This window comes from Lycorma delicatula, chromosome 3 (genome assembly GCF_047948215.1).
Source record: "Lycorma delicatula isolate Av1 chromosome 3, ASM4794821v1, whole genome shotgun sequence".
NCBI lineage: Eukaryota > Metazoa > Arthropoda > Insecta > Hemiptera > Fulgoridae > Lycorma > Lycorma delicatula.
In genome coordinates this window covers 38,411,777-38,433,145 of record NC_134457.1, presented here as the reverse complement: position 1 = coordinate 38,433,145, position 21,369 = coordinate 38,411,777, and the positions used below count along the sequence as shown (strand labels likewise).

The window sequence follows — 21,369 nt, the reverse complement described above, 5'->3', positions numbered from 1 at the left end:
CCACTAGGCTTAACGCACCAGGTACCGAATAAACCGCGCGATCGAATTCGAGACCCAGCCAGATCGAGTTACTTTATTACATTCTAAATATTATTGATTTATTTAATTCTACAGCTCACCTGTGACGACACAACATAGCAGAATACGACAGCAGTTGTACTTTTTAGTACTACCAACATTTGAAATATTAATTACATTAAATATATAATATTTTAAATGTAAAATATAATTTGGTTGGCAACCCTGTGGAATTTCAAATTTCCTTCGTCCTCCATCATTTGAAGATTGCGGACAGCGATACTAGCGCTCCTTATGGCGACAGGGGGTATATTGACAAAGTATTACTTAGCCATTAATTTGCAGCATTTTTTTGGGGTAGGGGTGCGATTTTGCAAAAACATTTTTTTGCAAGTACTGTTATTTTTTAATTATTAACAAATGTGCCTAAGAAAACTAGTATCTTGAGATTTCACCTTAATTAGATGATATCTCAAGATACTAAGGGTGATCTTACTCTACAGCCTCACCCCCTTGACCTTTTAAGTTAAAAATATAATGTCATCAATGCCCCATACATAAAAGTAATCTGACCAAGTTTGGTCAAAATCGGTCCAGTAGTTCTGTTGATATAAGGTGATTTAGAGGCCAGCCCCGAGTACACACTCACGTACATGCGAACATTAACATCCAGAAAATGTCCAATGGGTTTTGGTTCCTTAGGTGTAATGTTCAAGATCCTTAAATTTAACAGTGTTTTGAGAAGATCTGAGGGTCTAGGACTGGGTAGTGATTACGAAAAAATAATGAAGCAGATTAACATTCAACACGATTTAAGTTTGATACTTTTTATTAATATCACATAATTTTGGTATTTAGTTTCAAGATTCTCGAAAATAACAATTTTTGTTTTCAAACAAACAATATTAATAATTAATTAATTATCTCTAAATAAAATATGATAATAATCATATAAATACTGATAAATCTGTGTTAATGGCAGTAAACTGATAGAGAATATTAGGTAGATGAGTTTACTAAAAAATTTAAATCAAAATAATTGTAATGTTAACTAAATAACTGAGCTGACTGATATAACTTATGAATAAACTAGTTCATACATAATTAACAATTTAGGCATTAATACAAAAACTGAAGTAATCAACTGTTTATGAAAAATAATAGATAACAAAAAACAAATTATACTGAAGTAATTAAATTATAAGCTTAGCCAAAATCCCCTAAACTTAATTACCTAATTATGTTAAGCAAATCCGTTTTACACTTGAAACTAACAACACGTGTGTAACACTAGGTTTATTAAAGTCAAATTTTACTAATGGTATACCCAAAAGATTAAACAGTTTATCTCAGAGCATCGATAAATTAAAGTTACGAGCAATGCCGGTTAAAAATGCAGATTATTCTAAATATAATTAAACAGATAAGAATGAAAGAAAAAACAAATAACACATAGAGACGCCAAAACGTATGTCAAACGTAATAATATATAAAAATAATAATTCTTGGGCGTTGGCTGGTCTTCGTGGCGCATGTATGATGAGTCTTTTCTGAGGTCTAGTTAGTTTTTACCCAAGAGATGGAGCGAACAGTACCAAAACCTGAACAACACATAAAATCTGGTACAAACCGCATATGCTCAAAGTGGACCAATTATAATTACAATTTTTCCTCCTAGAGCTATAAAATAAAAGTAAGATGACAATGGAAGCAAAATAAGGTCCTTTCTCGTACTGGTCGCGCATGTATACATGTATTTTATGGCGGAGGAAATCCTGGTGGCGGCGAGCAGGGTTAACCGTGGTAGGCGCCTGGGTCCTGACGGGGTGCCTGCCGAGGTTGTCAGGGTGTTAGTTGAGTTGGCACCTCGGCTGGTCACCGACTGTTTTAGTGGTCTGCTCCTGAGGGAGTAATTCCCGGCCGATTGGTTCTCCTCAGCAAACCGGGGGAGGGCCATAGATGACCCGTCGGCGTATAGGCCCATCTGTCTACTAAATGCCGCGGTTAAGCTGTTTGAGCGGTGCCTATTGGCTAGGCTAATGGATGAAGTCAAAGCCTCGGATGGTCTTGCGGAGAACGAATTTGGATTCCGGAGAAAGGATGTCCACAACTGATGCCGTCAGGAAGGTCGTCACTACTATCGGCGAGGCGTTAAGTAGAACGGGTAGGACCAGAAAGGTGGCGGACCTGGTCCTCTTCGATACTAAAAACGCCTTAAACTTGTTGCCGTGGCATAATGTGGTTGACGCTCTTCGGACAAGAGCAGTTTCCGACTACCTTCAGAGGATCATTCATGACTATCTGAGCGACCAGAGAATCGTGTATGAGTCTGACGGGGTGCTGGTCTGCAGAGAAATAACATCAGGTGTGACACAGGGGTCGGTGCTGGGTCCATATCTGTGGAACCTGGTCCTCCGGTTGGATCTGCCCTAGGGAGTGTCAATGGTCACGTATGTGGACCACCTCGCCCTCCTGACGGTAGCAGGCTGGGTAGAGAATAAGGGCCTGGTGGTCGCTCGTAAAACCGTGGCAGTAGTCTTCGCGGGCAGGAGACCGGTCGAGGAGGCGACGTTCGTTGCAGGGGGCCGTATCCATCGCACCCACCTCCGCTGTTAAGTACCTGGGGTGGCTCGACAAGAGGCTGAGTTTCCGGGTACACATCTTGGAGATGGTGGAGAAGGCAGATAGGCTGGCTCTGGCGCTGAGCCGGCTCGTGATGAACGTCGATGGGCCGCGCCAGTCCAAAAGAAGGCTGCTCGCTTCTGTGGTTGATTTCGCGGTCTTGGATGCAGTACCGGATTGGAATGGAGGGGCATGCTAGAGAAAGTGAGGAGGAGACGGCCATCCGCGTCATCTCCGGTTATCGAACGGTGTCGTTCGTTCTGACCGGAATTCCACCCCTGGATCTGGTGGCTGCGAAGAGAAGTGACACCCGTACGGGATGCCACTGGACCAGGTGGCTAATACCGGATGTGGGTGGCTGGGTGAATAGGGGGTGGGAGAACTTGATTACTTCCTTACCAAATTCCTCACCGGTCATGGCTGTTTTCTCACCGATAACATGGAACGGGCATGTGAAGCTCATGGGGCGAAGCTGTGCAGCAGGTGTTTGGAGCACTCTCCAGGTAAGTTGGTATGTTAGTTGTTTGTTGGGAGTGTTATTTTGTTGCGTAAGTTTGTTCTGTTCTGTGTGGGTGCCTGCACTCCCAGATATTATGCCCAAAGCAATTCTAGAGAGACGAGGGTGGTGGGTGGTTTAGTCGGTAGGAATTTGACACATCTGGCAAAACAGGTCTCTGGATGTCTTATCCTCCGTAAATGCCTGTATTGCTCTGCTCTGGCAGAGGGAAGGGGAAAAAGGTCATTTCTCATAAAAAAAACCTGTGTTGTTATACAAAAAACAGTTTTATTGTCTGGTTTGCTAGAGATGAATATTGTTATTTATTAAGAATAAGTAACTATTTTTTTTAACAAAGATTACACATTCATAAATATAAATTCAAGAATAAGTTAACACATTTAATCCTTTTAAATATCAGTCAACTTGATTTATAGTATGCGTACCAAACAGTGATCTGACAGCTTATTTCACAACTAACTGTAGTAATTACATTGTTGTGGTAAGTCTAGCAATACAATATTATGTTTACTGTTTAAGTATACATTATAAAGAATTTAAGTTCAGTGAATATTAAACTTCTCAAAATATTCAATGATCAGATTCTAATTGAGACAATCCTATACCTACATTTTAAACAAAAAGAATTCCTCAAAGCAAAGTTGTTTGACGAAAAAATTGTGTGTACACAAAATTTTATAAATATATAAACTCCAATTTAAGTAAATGGTATTTTTACCATTTACTTAAATTGCTACCAAAAGTAATACCATACTTTTATTCCAAGAGTCGGTAAAAATATAGCTGGTGAAATATCTTTTTTTATATTTCAGAAGAAAACTATTTAGTCTAACTTAACATTTCCTTATATAAATATATGAAGAAGAAAATTTGTGTCTGTTTGCCTTTTATACAGATCTACTGTTTTATTATGATTGTTATGAAATTTTGCACACTAACTGCTCCAAACAGGAGGAAAGGTTTTATCTGCATTTCATTTTGAAAAACCACTCCCACCACCATTTCACTAGTTAAGTGTAGCCTCTAACGAATCTCAAATTTTGCAATTAAGTTTATAAAAACTTAGCAGGAAAATAAAGTCATTACTATGAAAGTCAATGATTATTGAAAAAATTATTTTCAATAGTAGAAGAATTAAAGTGGAAAAATAATAATATTGGTAAAATACTACACTGGAAAAAGAGTGTTGGAAAACTATTGATTTTATAAATTCTACATTGGATCTTTAGGTGCTGAATCGTAATGGTCAAGAAGCCCTAGATAGGGCTATTTGGAGGGAAAAGAATTACAAAATTAATGCTCTCCAAACATTTATTGAAGATAACAGACTCCTATCGGTCACAGACGACAGGCAACCATATGACACCTATTCTAAGTCTTATTCTGACTAGAAATGGTAGGTTGTTTCCTGAGGAAACTGGAAAAATATTTCTGATAAACATTTTACTGATGAGATCCACCAAAGAAATGAAATTACCTTGGCTACAGCGTCCTCTGGAATAGCATCTACACACGGTTAGCTGCCGAACAGCTCTTTCAGCTCTGAAACTACCACTGAATATATAGGTTTCAGATCAGCCAATTTTCAATATTAGCAAAGGCTCTAGTCAAGCACACGTGCTCAAGCAGTGGAAATTAATTGTTTGGGACAAAGGCACCATGGCTCACAAAAGGGCACTAGAAGGGTTTGATCGCACTTTGCAAGATATACAGAGTAATAGGTGGGTGAATTATGGGTAGTGCTGCTGTCCTGGTAGGAAATTTTTGACAAACCCCGTTTGTAATTCTGTGGTCTACACCAGCTGATGAATTTAAGCCTATCTTAAATCATCAGCCTTATGAAGACATGTGCGTAAAATGAATCTCAAGAAAAAAATGTGGGTTCAGTTATAAGAAGAAACAAGTGCAGAACAGTTTGCACAACAAATGGAAAACTTCCTGTAGACTCCACTACCGGTGTAATTTAGTTTTCCTTACATTTCTGCGACACGGTCACTTCACTTGACGAACTTATAACAAAAGTGTTTCCAGATATATACATATATTACAACTCACACCAACGGCTGAGCAAAAGGCCATTTTAGCTCACAAAAAGACAATGGTAAATATCACAGAATATACTTCCAGGCAACTCTATTATCTATTCATCCATTGATACAGTAATGGATACTGAACAAGCTGTTAATACCCTACGGAGTTTTTAAATTCCCTAGAACCACCAGAAATGCCACCACACAAGTTGATTTAAAAAAACCCTAATTCTATTATGTAACATCGACCCACCACAACTTTGCAATGGAACAAGACTCATTGCCTACTGTAACAGAAGCCATGATCATCATGGGGAATGCCACAGTAGAAGATGTATTTATCCTTTGCATTCCATTAATATGACAGTGACACAAATATGTCTGTTCAAATGATTGCAGTTTTCCATCCAGCTTGCATTCGCTATGAATATCAGTACAATGGTAATACTTTGTGTGGCAAGCATTAACTTGGAAAGTTAATGTTTTTCACATGGCCAATTACACACAGCTTGCTCAAGAGTTGGCACGCCAAATAATTTATTTGTCTGTGCTCTGGACAAGAAACAAAAATGTAATGAACAGTCATGCTTTACAATAAAAGCTTTGAGACAAATAAAACTGTTGTCAGTATGCCATCTACTAATCCCCCTTCACCGATTACATACGCTCAAGAAATAAAAATATTTAAATGAAGCCTCCTTACTGTGCTCTGCGCAAATCCCAGGGAATGCTGGGTAATCAAGTTAGTTTTGTTTATTTTTTAAAAGTAATATTCATATATTATTGACATGGCTAATAAATAAATGATTACATATTATTAAGGTCACATTCTGATTTCATAATCTGATATTGATTACCTGTCTCAGTCATTCGTTATAGTTCCCAGATGAATATTTTAAGAACAATATGCAAATTACATTTGATTACGACATCAAAAGAATTGACCGTAAATTAGAATTTTATATATATATATATATATATTTACAAAGGACTATTATTTGGTAAGTAACAAAATCAGTTGTTCTTGTTATGTAGTGCAGTATATGTCGCTGACTGAATGAGAGGTATGAATATAAAACATCTAGAAAAAGTCACATTAAATTACAGTTAAACATCAAACATTTACAATTAATCTAATCACTTGGAATATTATTACAATCAATTTACAATAACACTTTTAAGAATGTCTTACAAACACTCTTAATATTTATTGTCTATAATGTACAGATTGTAACATTTTTTTGTCATCTGAAATGAAAAATTTTGTTAGATGATTAAACTGATTTTGTTAGCAACAAGATCAAGCCATATTGTTTTGTTTTAACATAAATTAAGGTCTGAAGTATAATATTATGACTAGGAGCTATTCAAAAAGCCAGTACAAGTTTTCAGGATGCAAAAATGGGCTGTCAGAATTTTGTCACTAGCAAAAATTATTTATGTATACTGACTTTTAATAAATTATGGATTTTAATATTTCCATACATTCAAATTATGAAAGTGTAACCTGTTAAAAAATTGATTTATTTCTGCAAAAACAATATTCACCTACATCGAACAAGACAACAAATTTTTTGGTTTAGTTTCTACTTTTTATAAGTTACCCAGAATCTAGAAAATTCTCAGATTGATTAATTAAATTAAAAGATCTCCTTATTTACAAGCAATACTGATCAGTTTTATTTTTTAAAAATAGCTTCTAATTAGATTAATATGAATTTTTTTTACATATTAATTTAAATTGTACTTAAATATTTATCAAATATTGTAATTAACAATCATGCCTTAAAATAGTATTTACCAAATTCATTACTGTATTACTATTACTGCTTTGACGTAATTGTGAAGGGAACTATTATTGCAAACATTTGTTACTTTTACATATTAATATGGGCTACAACCACTTATTTTTTTATTTATCGATTTTGTATTTTGTAATTCAGCTCTGATCAAAGTATTTATATTTATATTATTATTATTATTGCCTTGAATTATGAAGTAAACTATTATATTATATAATTGTTATTTTTACACAAACACCGATTTACCAGGTTATGCAGATACTTCGGCAGTTGATTCTAAAAGTTAAAAGTAATTATAAACATAGGTCCAGAAACGCTTCGTTAACAAATAAAGGCTGGTGAAAAATTTTGCCCAGATTTAATCTCTTCCATTGAAATGAAACCATACAGAAATTCTTGTGACGTAAAAATATAAGTTAATTTGATGGTTTCAAACGAAATTAAATCTGACAAATTAAAAGCAATGAGTCCGAGAATTGTAACTTCTGTAGTTTTTTAGAAAACCGGCAAAAAACGCGAAAAACGGAAGTCGAATAACGCACTTTTTTACGTTAGATTTGTAATAACTTTATTAAATTGCCAATAAACTCTAATAAAACTTATAGGAAATTTAATTCTAAACAGAACAGTATTAAGTAAAAAGAAAGCGAATTACAGTTAAATAAAATAAACTTTTATTTAGAGCAATAACAGCTAAACTTAACCGGAAAATGATTTTTGTCGATAACAAATTTATATTTCAAAACTGGAGAATACAGATGTTACAGTTCTCGGACTCATTTTTTTTTTTAATTTGTCAGAGTGAATTTCGTTAGAAACCATCAAATTCGCTTTCTGGGCGAAATTTTTCGCCAACCGTTAACTCGATAACGAAGAGTTTCCTGATGTATGTTTATATGTACTTTTTTATTTATTTTTACACGAAAAATGAGCTGCCAAAGTATCTGTATGTATGAGCTGTAAAGTATCGATAATTTATATTATATTTAAAGTGTATATCACGAAATTCCCCCGGAACTTTCGTAACCTATTCTGCTCTTGAAAATAATGGAAAAAGTTAAGATAAACAAATGTCCTAAAATGCTTCCTTTCTGAGTTACAGATAGTGAAATTTCACTACCTCGCTTAAATGAGGTTGTAATGAAATTTTGAGGACATTCATTAAGGAGGCAGAATTAGTGATTTTTATGGTATCAGACCTGAAAAACCGAATGAAGTAGGTCCCGTATCTGCAGTAGTTTTTGTAAAATCTGAGATGAAAACCATCAAATTGAAATAAAAAACCTGTTTTTTATGCTTGGAATGGAATGGAATGCAAAGTTGGCGAGAGTTTATTTCTCCCTACGGATCACAGAACCTGGACAGAGTCCCTTGCTGCTGGATGATTCTAATCGGGCGTGTTTTTTTAAAGGTTTATTTTAAGTGACGGGTCTAATTTTTCAAGTTTTGTTTTATTTAATATTTAGTATTTTAAGGACGGATTTAATTGCATTTTTTATTCTTGACATACAATAATTTTGTTAAATGGTAATTAACACATAAAAATTACAAACAAATCTTGTGGAAAATTTAATAATGAATAAAATAGTTTAAGATAAGTTGAATGAAAAAAGGGAAGTTAAAATATTTCAATTTTATTTAGAAACAGTACACTGCTGTATTTGTCATAAAAATATTTATTTAATGTAAATAAAAATCAAACTCTTTTTTGGTGATGGAAAAAAATTATAAAAACAAAATTTATTGTTAAAAATTTCTGATAAAAATTTAGAAAAGGCTGGAAATTACACAATAAGTAAATAAATAAATAAAAATTATAATAAAAAAGTAAAAAAATTAATTCAAAGTTTTACATACAAAACAAATTTAAAAGATAATCTGGAAAAAGACAATTTATTAAAGCTTCGTTATCAATTAGACTGTTCATTATTAAATCAAACTGAAGTTGCTATCAATCAAAAGTTTTCATAAATAAATGAATATAGCTAATTAGATACTTGAATATAGAAATTTTATTTCTATACTAAAGTCAATATTTCAGTGACTTGCAAAATATATGCTTAAAATGTCTACAGGCCCAATTATTTATTTTACTATAACAATATAAGATTGAAAATAATAACAGGATGAATAATAAATGAAGATTTTCATGTTACCTAAATATAAAAGCCAATTTTATATGAAGACAAAGAAAACCATTTCCATAATTCAAATCAATTTCTTTCAATTTAAACCGATCACAAAAAAAATATTTCATTATCTATCTGATGAAAAATACAGTTTAATTTAACCATTAAAAACTAAACATACAGCAAAAAAATAATTTAAAAACCTTAACATTTTACTATAAAAATTTTAAATTATTAAGATCACAAAATTCATAAACCCTCCAGTAATAATTTCCATCATTATACCAAATTCATTTTGGGTATATTTTTTAATATTTTTTCCTTTATCGCTCCTATATTCTTCTTTATGATTTTGTTTTTAAGGGAATCCCTATGAACCTAATGTTAACATAAGGTACATTTTGTCATGATTGAATGTATCAAACATTATGAAACTTTTACTACAGCTTCCTAGTACCTTTGTACACCTTCTGAAATAATGAATTTTTTTAACACATTGTTTTACAATTTTTTATAAATTTTTGTATCTTGTACTAGAAGAAACTAAATTTATAACAGTTTTTGAATTCCCATATTTTTAAGCGACACTCTTCCCTAATATCATTATTTCAGCATGGTGTAACTCACCTAGCTGAGCAAATTAAAAAAATTATTAAAATCCATCCAGCAGTTCTAAAGAAAATGTTCCTTAAATGAAAAAAAAAAAAAAAAAATTTTCAGAAAAAGGCAAAAATTAAAAAAAAAATTGTCATTACTTCAATACATTCCAGTATTAGAGGCTGGTCCTCCCTCTGAATCTTCTTTGCTGTCTGGCACTTTCAAACTGTGAAACCTTTTTCTCTTAATTTCTTACTCTTTCAAGATCCAGTCTTTTCATAGATCCACCATCCTATTTCATCACAACAAGCCACATCATAACAACACTTCACATTTAATTATGTTACCATCATTAAATGCTACTATAGCATCATATACATCAAACTCCAATGTACTGAATGTAACAAAATTGTTCTTAGGAACTCTTGTCCATATAACATTGTTCACACATTCATTGACATTCTGCGTTTTTCCACGTGTACATTTTTCAGGAAAATATCATCTGCCAGGTCTCTAAATATGGGCTTTATTACTTCCATGACTGTTCCAGGAATTCTATTTTTATGCTGGTATTGTCCTCCAGTTATGAGTGCTTTGTTATATCTTGCACCAGGAAGGCCCAAACCATGAGCCGGTTTCTTCTCTGTTGACAGTTTATGAAAACACATTGCCCACACAGCTTTCTTTTTCAGCTTATGTCTCTTCTTCCTGTAGTTTACTCTTTTATTAAAAACTCTGCTAAATCTAGGCATTTTTAAAATAAAACACAAAACAAAGCACCTCAAAACAAAACTTATGTAAAAAAAATACCACAACTTCAAACAGAATTATAATTTCCAATGTAGTAAATACAAAACGTACATAAACAAAGCACCATGTATTTAGTAATCAATTTAGCAATGGTACAAACACAATTAGCACAAAACAATATTAATAACATTAAATTCTTCAGATTCAAAATGTTCACACAATTACACTGTTTCATATGGTGCAAAAAACAAGAAATTATTTTTTTACTTTCCAGGTCCCCTTAATACTTTCTGTTTTCATTCATTACTTCAAATTTAGTAATACCTTGTTTATCTGATATCTTGTTCTCCAAGGTTTTCTATGATTGTTACATCAACTGAAACAACTTAGAATATTAATAATAATAAGAAAAACAACAGACCAAGGACACTTCCCTAAGGTACTGCATGTACTGCATTTTGAAGTGAGAATACACATGGTAATACACAGTTGGTAAAGTATGACAAACCAGTAGTAAGTTTCTCCTCTTTCACCACTGGTACTAAGTTTTTCATAATAAAAAACAAGGAATTAAATCAAATGTTTTACTGAGATTGTAAAAAACTGAAAATGGGAACTTTTTATCTGTGCAATTTAAAATGTTTTCTAAAACTGACAAATGTCAGTTGTGTTAGTAGACAATTTGTTTTCCAATAACTATAGTGAATGTTTTGTCAATATGTTTACTTTTCAGAAGATTTTGACATATATAAAATCCATTTTTTATATCTTTTTCAAACACTTACGAAAATACAGACAATAATATAATTAGCCTATAATTTTTTAATTAAGTGCTGAATCTTTCTCAAGGAGAGAAATGATAAAGGAAGTTTTTTGACAGCTAGGAAATGTTATCCACTGTTTAAAGATTCATTAATTAAATTAATATTAGAGATAACATCATCTAAGACTTCTTTTAAATACTGGCAGGATATTTCTGTTTTTATTTTCTAATTCACATCCATTTAAAAATAATTCATTTATACTTAGTAATTTTTTGACAATTAACAGTTTTTTAAAACTTTGTTTTATGCAATTGTTTCAGATTTAAATGGTGAAAATGTTACACGTGAAAATATACTTTATATTGATAGTTTTGGTAAAAGTATTCAGCGAAACAAAAGTAAAAATATGTAAGTAAAATATGTTGATTAGTTAATTTTGGTTTCTCCAAAACAACAAAATTTAATTTTAAAAAATAGATTAAAATTTGTGAGACTATTTAAGCAATTGTAGTTGCAGTAATTTAACTTCTTTTTACTGTTGCAAATAAAATGCTTTTTTACAAGAATTTATAGGTCCTTAGAATATAAGTGGTGGTCCTTACTACATGTCATGAACAAAGTACAATTTTACATAAAAATGTATGATGTTTTGTTCATGATAATTGGCAATAAAAATTACATAACTTATATTTGCATTTAAAAATAACACTATTATCACGACATAATAGCCAGCAAGATACAATAGAACTACTATTGTAGTAGAGCAGGTACAACTGCAGTTTTATTCATTTTTATTGTAACAGGATATTTTAATTTAATATTCTATAAACAATTCTATACAATATTATTACATAATGCGTTCAGCAGCAAATCTGGAGATATGGTAACACATGTAAAATCTACCATCGAAGAGTAAGGAGAATGGAGATATGCTCAAGGGTTATCTTATAGCCCTTGTTTTACCATTCAGCCATGATAAGGATATGGAGTTGTGTACACTTTGCTTTTGCTGTTAAAGCATATTATAAAAACAATGACAGATATGTGACCATGACCACGCAGTGAGTGTTTATGAATCACTTAAATATTCCTTGTAATTCTACCCATGCAATAAAAATATCAGTTAAAATCTTCAAGGAAAGAGACTCTACACTGAAAAGAAGAGTGTTAAAAGTGTTCTAATGCCATAAACTTTTGTGAGTGTGGAGGTTGCTTTATGACAAAATTCTTCCTGGTCAGCACAATAGTACAGAAAACTACAACTAAGCATTTTTGAATTATCTTTTTAACTATATTAAATGTTTATTTTTATTTTTTAACTACAACTTGGCATTTTTGACTCCAGTATAAGGAGGTATTTACACTAAGACTTCCAGTAACATCTGTTTTAAGATTCAAATCAAGCATGCACCAAATGATGTGAATCATACAAACAAACTTGCTTTTTATTCGGTTTCATTTGGATGATGAATGTTAATCCAAACCATCTAAACAATTGTTTGACGATGAAAATGAGGCTCATTTCCACCTTTGTCAATAAGCAAAACTTACTCTACTGGTCAAAAGTGTAAATCCTCACAGATTACATAAAAAGTCATTCCATAGAGTCAAAGTATGGTAGAGCCAAAGACAGTCTGGTATGGTATTCCATTATTTTAAATTATAGGGCCATATTTCTTTGAGGATGGTGGTGGGGGTGCAGTTGCAGTAAATTCACAACATTTACATGTTAGCAAACTTCCTTTGACCTGAATTAACTCATTGACAATCAACCTGATAATAATCAAAAAGTTTATTTCAACAAATCCATACTAAGCTTAAGCTATAAGCCATACTTCAAGGGCATCTGTTGCAGTTGTAAGGAAGTTGTTATTTAGTCATGTCATTTCAAAGAATAAGGAAATTCTGTGGCATGCAAGATCACCAAATCTACAAGCATGTAATTTTTCTTTTGCTGTACTTTAAATCATACCACCACCACCACGCAACCTCCAGGAATTTAAAGAACAGATCCGAGAACAGGTGGCCTGAAGTCATAGTCACACTACAAAGTAATCGGTTACAAACACAAGATTCTTGTGAAACAAAATAATAACCATCATCATGATGTTTTCAAATAATTGTCAATATCATAATATTTTCATTTCATATATAATAAATTGTTGACATAAAACACTTCTATTTTTGATAAAATAAGCCAGGTGTATTTTTGATCATCTGATTTACAGACATCCCCTTTATTAATAATAGAAGTGTTGTGTTGGGAACAAAGATTTGTTTTGTTCTATTTCATTTTTAATTAAATTGAAAATTATAGAAATAATTTTCTACATAATCTACAATGAAAATCTACTATACACAGTATATAACTTTATTAGCTGGGTTCTCTGCCTATATATACATGTTACTCTCCTGTCATTACAGTCTGAGACATTATATTAATCCTGGACAATTTGTAACTCTCTATTATGTGTAAATTGTACTACTGTTCATTTAGCTTCCAATCTTTGTCAGATTTAATGTGGTTTAATCTTCATAATATGAACTTGATGGATTCAGCAAGATGTTCATAACCATTAAAATATGAACAAAACCTTCTACAACAAAGTCATAATAATGGTTACAGAATTTTCAATTTATGATAAATATATAATTGCAATATTTTTGTATTGCAATTTAATTTCCTTTATAAACAAGTTCAGTTTATATTAAATGTTTTGCAAAGATGCATAATATGATAATCTTTTATTTTATTCATGCAAAACAAGACAGTAAACAACCCTATCTAAGACAAACCCGTATCAGAGGCAGTTGCTCTGTAGGTTATTCATCCAATTTTTTCATATTCTCCTTTGTTTTTTCTTAAGTATGTTATATTAAAATTGTGTTAGCCAATTCCTTATCCTCATCTATGATTCTTCAGTGGTACCTTTTAGTAAACATCAAAACAACTAACTCACTGATTTGATTGGTGATTGTTGAATTGATGCCTCCACATCAGCACATGTCTCTGTTCAAGTGCTCGACCTTCCACTACATAGTGCATTAAGAATACTTCCTGTTGCATAAGCCTACTTCTCCCATCTCAGTAATGTTTACCTTGAAGGTGACATTCTTTGTGCATTTTGGGAAATGCACAAAGAAGTCATTAATAATATTCTCCAATGTTGTACCAGTCTGTGGACATTAGTGGACCCGCACACAAACTAACAAACAATCTTTGACAGTGAACACACTCGTACTCACCATCGATCCATATTCAACCACAAATAATATCATCCTACCATGAAGACATTGGACGATCCCCACCATGACTTATCCTCCTCACCTTTTCCAGCAACAATTAGTGATATCAATAGTGAGAACTAGCAGCAGTACAGCCCAGTTAAGCTGGATTTATTACAGTATAAAAGGACTTCCTGCCTACCTGTACATGTGGCTATCCAAGATCTCTGCTTGTAATCTAAAGATTGTACAAAATGCCAAACTACTTTTGGGAAAGTCAGGCATCCGACTTCTAAAATTTAAATTAAAATCAATGGGTTTATACATCTACAATAATAATACATAAATACTCCTGAACATACAAACTTTATTCTAATCCTGTGAAAATTAAAATTAACAGTTTGTGACTGAGTTGTCATTGTATAGTTGCTTTAAATTCAATAATAATTTATTAAAAATTATTTTTAAGAATTTAGCAAGTATTGGTTGATTTTTTACACAACCTACATAACCTAAAAAAAAAATGTTCTTCATTGCATAATCTGCAACTGTTATCTTATGAATTTCAATACAATTTTTGTATTTGACCATGTGTATTCAAACAGAAAATTCAGAAATTTTAATTGTGTACTACCCAAAACCAGAGAAATGAATGACTATCCTGCTACTAAAAGTAGCAGTGAAAAGAAAGAAAGGAAGACCCAAGTTGAGTGGCAATTTCTTATTCACAGTACTTGTGAAAAAGAAATTGGTAAGTGAAGTAAATGGTTGTGAAAATGAAAATGCCCAGGATAGAGAATTAGAGATGAACACTGCCTCATATAATACAAAATAAGATTACATTTCCAACTACTAAAAATTAGTAAAAAAGTAAAGAATATATCAATAATATAAATACGGGTAAAATCAAAAATTCTTTATGAATAATAACTGATAAATACTCCTCCGTTCACGTTAAAGAGAATCTAATCATAGTACAGCATTTCAAAATTTTCTCAAAACATATACACTCATATATTATAATGAAATAGAATTATTTGTTTAATGCAGGTTAAAAAATTTGAACTTAAAGAAATGATTGGATATTTGTAAAATATTTTGGTAATAGATCATTACAATGTGTTATTATAATCTATATTACTCTGACATTATCATAAAAAAATTTAATTTGACAACACTAAACATCTTAATAGGAAGAATTGTAACTTCCTTGTTTACACTATTAAATGACAGAAATAAAAGAGATGAAACCATGAATGATATCTCCAATAGGTGAAACCACATAATTAAGTGTTAAGAAGAGAACTTGATTTGCTGAAAGCTGTATTTAGAATATTATTAATTTTAGTTTTATAATTTATATAAAAAAAAGAAATTAATTCATTTTTAACTTGTCCTTAGTAGAGACAACAAAGCAGTTAACCATGTTAGATTACTTCTAAACATAAACAGGATGCTATTATAAAGTTTATTATGAAGCTATTCTAAACCGAGTCTGTTGAAAATAAGACAGGTCCACAAAGCATCAAGGCACTTGCGCAGTAGCAACCAGTAACTTATAATCTTGTTACAAGGCCATCTGCCATCCATTCTGTTCAGCTTAAATAAAAATTACAATAAATGAAGCATGATGGAAGCTGATATTTTTTTTCTACTGTTAATTATGAGGTACAATTTAGTATTTTTCAAGCTGAAGAAAACAATATGATTGAGATAACCAGAGGTCACATTGTTTTTATGATAAAAGCTTTGAAGACGCATTGTGAGAGTTCGATGAAAGAAATTCACTTAAAAATTGGAAGCAGGAACTGAAAAACATGGCAATAGTGTTTTACTATCACAAAGAATTTTGCTAAGATAATTCATATTAACTGGGACCACAGAAACATGAAAAATATATAATGTAACATTAAAAATTCTTTAGAAGTTGATCCAATACAAATAACATGGAATGCTCATAAAAGGTGATGTAACTGCGTACATCAGTGAACCAATCCACTCTGTAGATGACACACAGGCTTTACTTGAGCAATTCAGGTGAAAACTTTTTAATCATCCTCCTATACCCAGGAATTGTCATGTGATTTGAGATGAATATTTAACCAACTACCATGTTTTGAAATCCATGAGGGGCTCATGAATTGGGTTAATAACTGACTGGAAACCTAATGATAGAACTTTTCAATAACTATCATTAAAAGCTTGTTTCACAACAAAATGAATGGGTAGTGATTATGAAAAAAAATAATATGTATTTATCTTATGTAAATATATTGTCCCAATTTTTTTTGGTAAGTTAGAAGTTAAATTTAGACTAGTCTTTACAGGTAGGTTATAAATTTACAGTCCCACTGAAATTAATGTATTTTTATTTACATTTTACAAACTTTTATTTTTCTCAACAAGCGTAATGAAATTAAAAAATGGAGGGATATTTTTTAATTGTGTCTCTTTCACTCTGCAGTGGTAATACATGAAGAAAATGACATTCTGGCAGCCACATTTTCAAATACTCTTAACAAAACAGAAGCTGGAATTGGAAACAATATTTTAATATCAGAGCAAGCAATTTCTCTATCAAGACAAGATGAGGAATCTACTTTTCATCAAGGTCAGTAATTTTTTATTTTTATAACCATAAATTGATAATTTTTCATTACTTTGTATTTTATAAAAAGATCCCACGTAATTTAGTTTATAATAGAATCATAATTCTACTATATTATTGTCAATGAAAGCTCTATAACTTTAAATTAAAATTTAAAGTTGATATTTAAAGTAGATATTACTAATTTAAATTAGTAATATAAATTTACAACAAACACATTTGAGGGATTTTAATCCATTAATTTTATTATTTTAAAACATTTAATATGTAGTATTAAACTCATCTAAAGAAATATTACTGCATTATAAAGGTATTATAAGGTTATATAAGTATTATTTAAATATTTATTAAGAAGGTACACTTTGTATGTAGCACAAAGTGATGGTTTATGAACAGATATCCTTAACTGTTCAACCCTCTTTAATATTGAAGGACATTAGATTAAAATACCTATAATAATTTAGGAATTAGTTTAGGTAAAATTATACAGTAAACATGGTTGTATAAGGTGAAGAGAACTTTTAAACTTTGAATCTGTGAATGGACTGCAAGATGTCTTTTAAATTATGACAGATCATTTAGAGGAGTATTTTGTGCTTGAGGTATATGTATAATTCATATTATTCTACGTAAGGAGTTATAATCCTTTATATACTACATGTAACGTTTAAATTTGAATTGCTGTGCATATGAACAACCAATAGTATAAGTACCAATAGAGGGTGGAGCAAAGGAGATGCATGTTTTTTAAACAGCTAGTACTCAGCAGCAAATGGGGTATTGACTTGCAGTGACCTCTGGTGGTCAGCTTTGACTACGTAGTTTCACTCGCTATGGAGCATAGAAAATCGTGTGTATGATGTAGAGCAGTTTTTTAGAAACAATGATTCTGAGGTCACGGTTCAACATTTTTTTCCATCGAAATTTTAATGTTGAACGTTGAGGTACAGTTCCAGATCAAAACACCATACTTCAATGGGTTGAGGCGTTTAGAAGTATTGGATCTGTGTTGAAGAAAAAACCACATGGCCTTCCCTGTTCAGTTTGAACTCCGGAAAACGTAGTGAGAAAGGCAGTTCTTGCTAGTCCAAACAATCCGCTAGGTGACAGGTTGTAGCACTGGGTATGTCACGTCGTTTGCTTCATCGTATGGGCATCGTATCTCATACGGTGATCTCAAATTTCACCCACACAAACTAATGATCGTCCAGCAGCTAACTGAAAGGGATTTTGTGCAACGCAAAGAATTTTATGGCATAATGAACGCCTTTCTTGTGGAAGATGCAACGCCTTAATGATGAATGACGAAGCCGATTTCCATCAGCTCGATAGCTATGTTAATGAACAGAACTGTTGGTACAGGGCGTCAGAGAACCCATGTGAACTACACCAAAACCTCTCCACAGCTCAAAAGTAACAGTGTGGTGCGGTTTGTCCAAGATAGGGATTGTTGGTCCTTACTTTTTTGAAGAGGGTGGGAACCCTCTTATAGTGACATCAGAGTGCTACATTGACATGTTAAACAACTTTCTGTGTTCAGAAGTGAAAAGGCATCGACTGAACAAGAGAGAAATGTGGTTCCAACAAGATGGTGCCACAGCTCACACGGCGAGAGCATCGATTTAAGTGGTTCCACAAATTTTTCCTGGACATGTCATTTCATGCTTCGGGGATGTTTCTTGGACCCCACATTACCCCGATCTATCGATTTGTGACTTCTTTTTGTGGGGCTACCTGAAATCAAGAGTGTACGTGAACAAGCCACATACAACTGAAGACCTGAAAATTTCCATTCGTCAAGAAACTGAAGCTGTGTCGAGTGAAATGCTGGATAAAGCCACGCAGAACTTTGAGGAGAGGCTCTGAATCTGCATCCAACAAGAAGGACTTATCATCTTCTGAACCTAACATTGTCATCTGATATTATTTTCTGAACCTAATTAAGATATGTTGATTTCAAAAATGCAATAAAAATATTATTATTTAATGTAAACCTTTTTTATTATAATTAAAACAACCAGTTATTCAGTAGTGAAAAACATGTGTTTCCTCTGTACCACCCTTTATAACTTATAGTTTGTTTGTACTTGTGTGTGTAAGGATTTGTTCAAGTGTTTTAAATTATTTATGAAACATGTATTAAAAGATCTACCAGTCCTTTACAAAGGGTGGGTCACAACTAACCTTATAAATGAGAGGGAGGTTTTGTTTTTTTACTACAGTAAAAGGTTTTTTAAGTTTGTTGCAAGTTTTATGTGGTAATTTACAATTTAATTTTCTTAAAAAGAGAAACCAATTTACGAGGGTTATTTGTTTTTCAAGGTCCAATCGGTCGCGAAATAAAAACCCGCGTAAAAATCGGATGAACCTTTGCGCATATGTATTGCGCAGCGTCTCTAGTATGGTCTTCAATCACGCAGCGTCACTTCGTTTAGTTCTGAACACGCAGCTAGCACGTAAAAATGTGTACAACAATAGCATCTTCCGCCAAGTGTGAAGTGCGTGCGGTAATTTGATTTCTTCAAGTTGAGGGTTGTAATGCAGCTGAAATTCATCGACGAATAAGTGTGTACGGTGAAACTTCAATGAATGACAGCGACAATGGTGCAGGAACTTTAAAGCAGGACGTATAGATGTCCATGATGCAGGCGGTCAGGGAAGGAAGCGAGTGTCAACCGATGATCTCGTTGAGCGAGTGGATGAGGCAATTCGAGAAAATCGTCGGTTCACAATTTCTGTATTGAACGATTCGTTTCCTTGAAATTTCAAGGTCAACTCTCTACAACATTGTGAGTAAGAGACTTCAGTACTACAAATTGTGTGCGAGAAGGGTTCTAAAGATGCTGTCCGACCATCACAAAATAATGAGAATAGACGCCTCCCTAACGTTTCTCCAGCGCTACCACAATGAAGGACATGATTTTTTGAACAAAATTGTCACAGGGGACGAGACATGGGTCCATTTCGAAACTGAAGAACCAAAAGAACAATCCAAACAGTGGATGCATTCTCATTCTCCCAGTAAACCAAAGAAGTTCAAGCGAACCTTCTCCAACAGAAAGTATGGCTACTGTGTTCTGGGACCGAAATGGAGTTCTCTTGGTGGAATTCATGGAACGTGGCACGACCATCACTGCAGCCTCATATTGCGTGACTCTTCAACGTCTACGAAGGGCAATTCAGAGTAAGCGGAGAGGAATGTTCTTATCAGGCACTGTCTTTCTCCGTGACAATGCTCGGCCGCACACTGGAGCTGTAACAAAGAAGCTCCTGCAGCGTTTTCGTTGGGAAGTGTTTGATCACCCACCAAACATCCCGGACTTGGCTCCATCCGATTTTCACCTCTTTGCTCACATGAAACGCTGGCTAGGAGGACAACATTTTGGCACAGACATCGAGCTGCAGACCAGCATAGAAACATGGCTGAAAACGCAGGCGGCTCCGTTCTATGACGAGGGTATTGGAAAGTTGGTACCACGCTACGACAAATGTCTAAATCGGAGCGGGGACTATGTAGAGAAATAGCGTAACTGTGTAAGTACTTGTTACAAATAAAAAAAATTTTATTTTTACTGTGGTTTTAATTTCGTGACCGATCGGACCTTGAAAAAAAATAACCCTCGTATTATAAATTTTGTCCATTGCGTAAAGTGTAGTGTTTTTATATATATATATGTATATTAAACTGCTTTTACTTTTAAGTATCAGTTTATCCATAGCGCAGGATCGCAACTACTTTGTGGGTTAATATATTTTACAATGTTACATTTATTTTTAAAATAATTTCCAGTCATCTGGTTGGTAATAAGACAGTTTTACCACACTTTAGTATTGGGGTTTGCTGTAATTTTGAAATTGGTGACATGCAATCTACTTCTCTATTCAACCAAACCTATCTAATAAACCCATCTACTTGCATACCATTAATATAAAAAAAAATCTGATGTGGACATCACATAACTTCCTTATACGCCTATTAAATTACATACACAAATTTTTTTACAATCGGAGATTAATAATTATTAATAAATCAATATATTTAAATTAAAAAGAAAGGAAATGAAGTCGGATTCGAATCGATGCGATGTGTCTTCCACTTGTAAAATCCAAATATTTCATTAATTAAAATCCTATTTGGCTATAACTCTGGAACCAATGAAAATAAGTATTACTTATGATAATACTTTCTGGGCGGTCCAGAAAGTAACTTACGTTTGTACCTAGCGTAGAGATAGTTGGGGATACAGCCGCCACCTTGGCGTCAAAACATTTCTAACTCGGTACACATAAAGCTGTCATAACGTGTG

General features: G+C 32.9%; 1 protein-coding gene across 1 annotated transcript in view; it reads left to right on the top strand.

Moving 5' to 3' along the window:
• Positions 1 to 3,079: 3,079 nt before the first annotated feature.
• The window catches only part of LOC142321116 (uncharacterized), a 65,783-nt gene continuing 47,493 nt past the window's right edge, over positions 3,080 to 21,369 (top strand). The window contains exons 1-4 of the mRNA XM_075359108.1: positions 3,080 to 3,143; positions 11,550 to 11,637; positions 15,060 to 15,205; positions 16,919 to 17,065. Coding sequence (XP_075215223.1) covers positions 3,080 to 3,143; positions 11,550 to 11,637; positions 15,060 to 15,205; positions 16,919 to 17,065 — 445 coding nt within the window. The remainder of the gene's footprint in view (positions 3,144 to 11,549; positions 11,638 to 15,059; positions 15,206 to 16,918; positions 17,066 to 21,369) is intronic.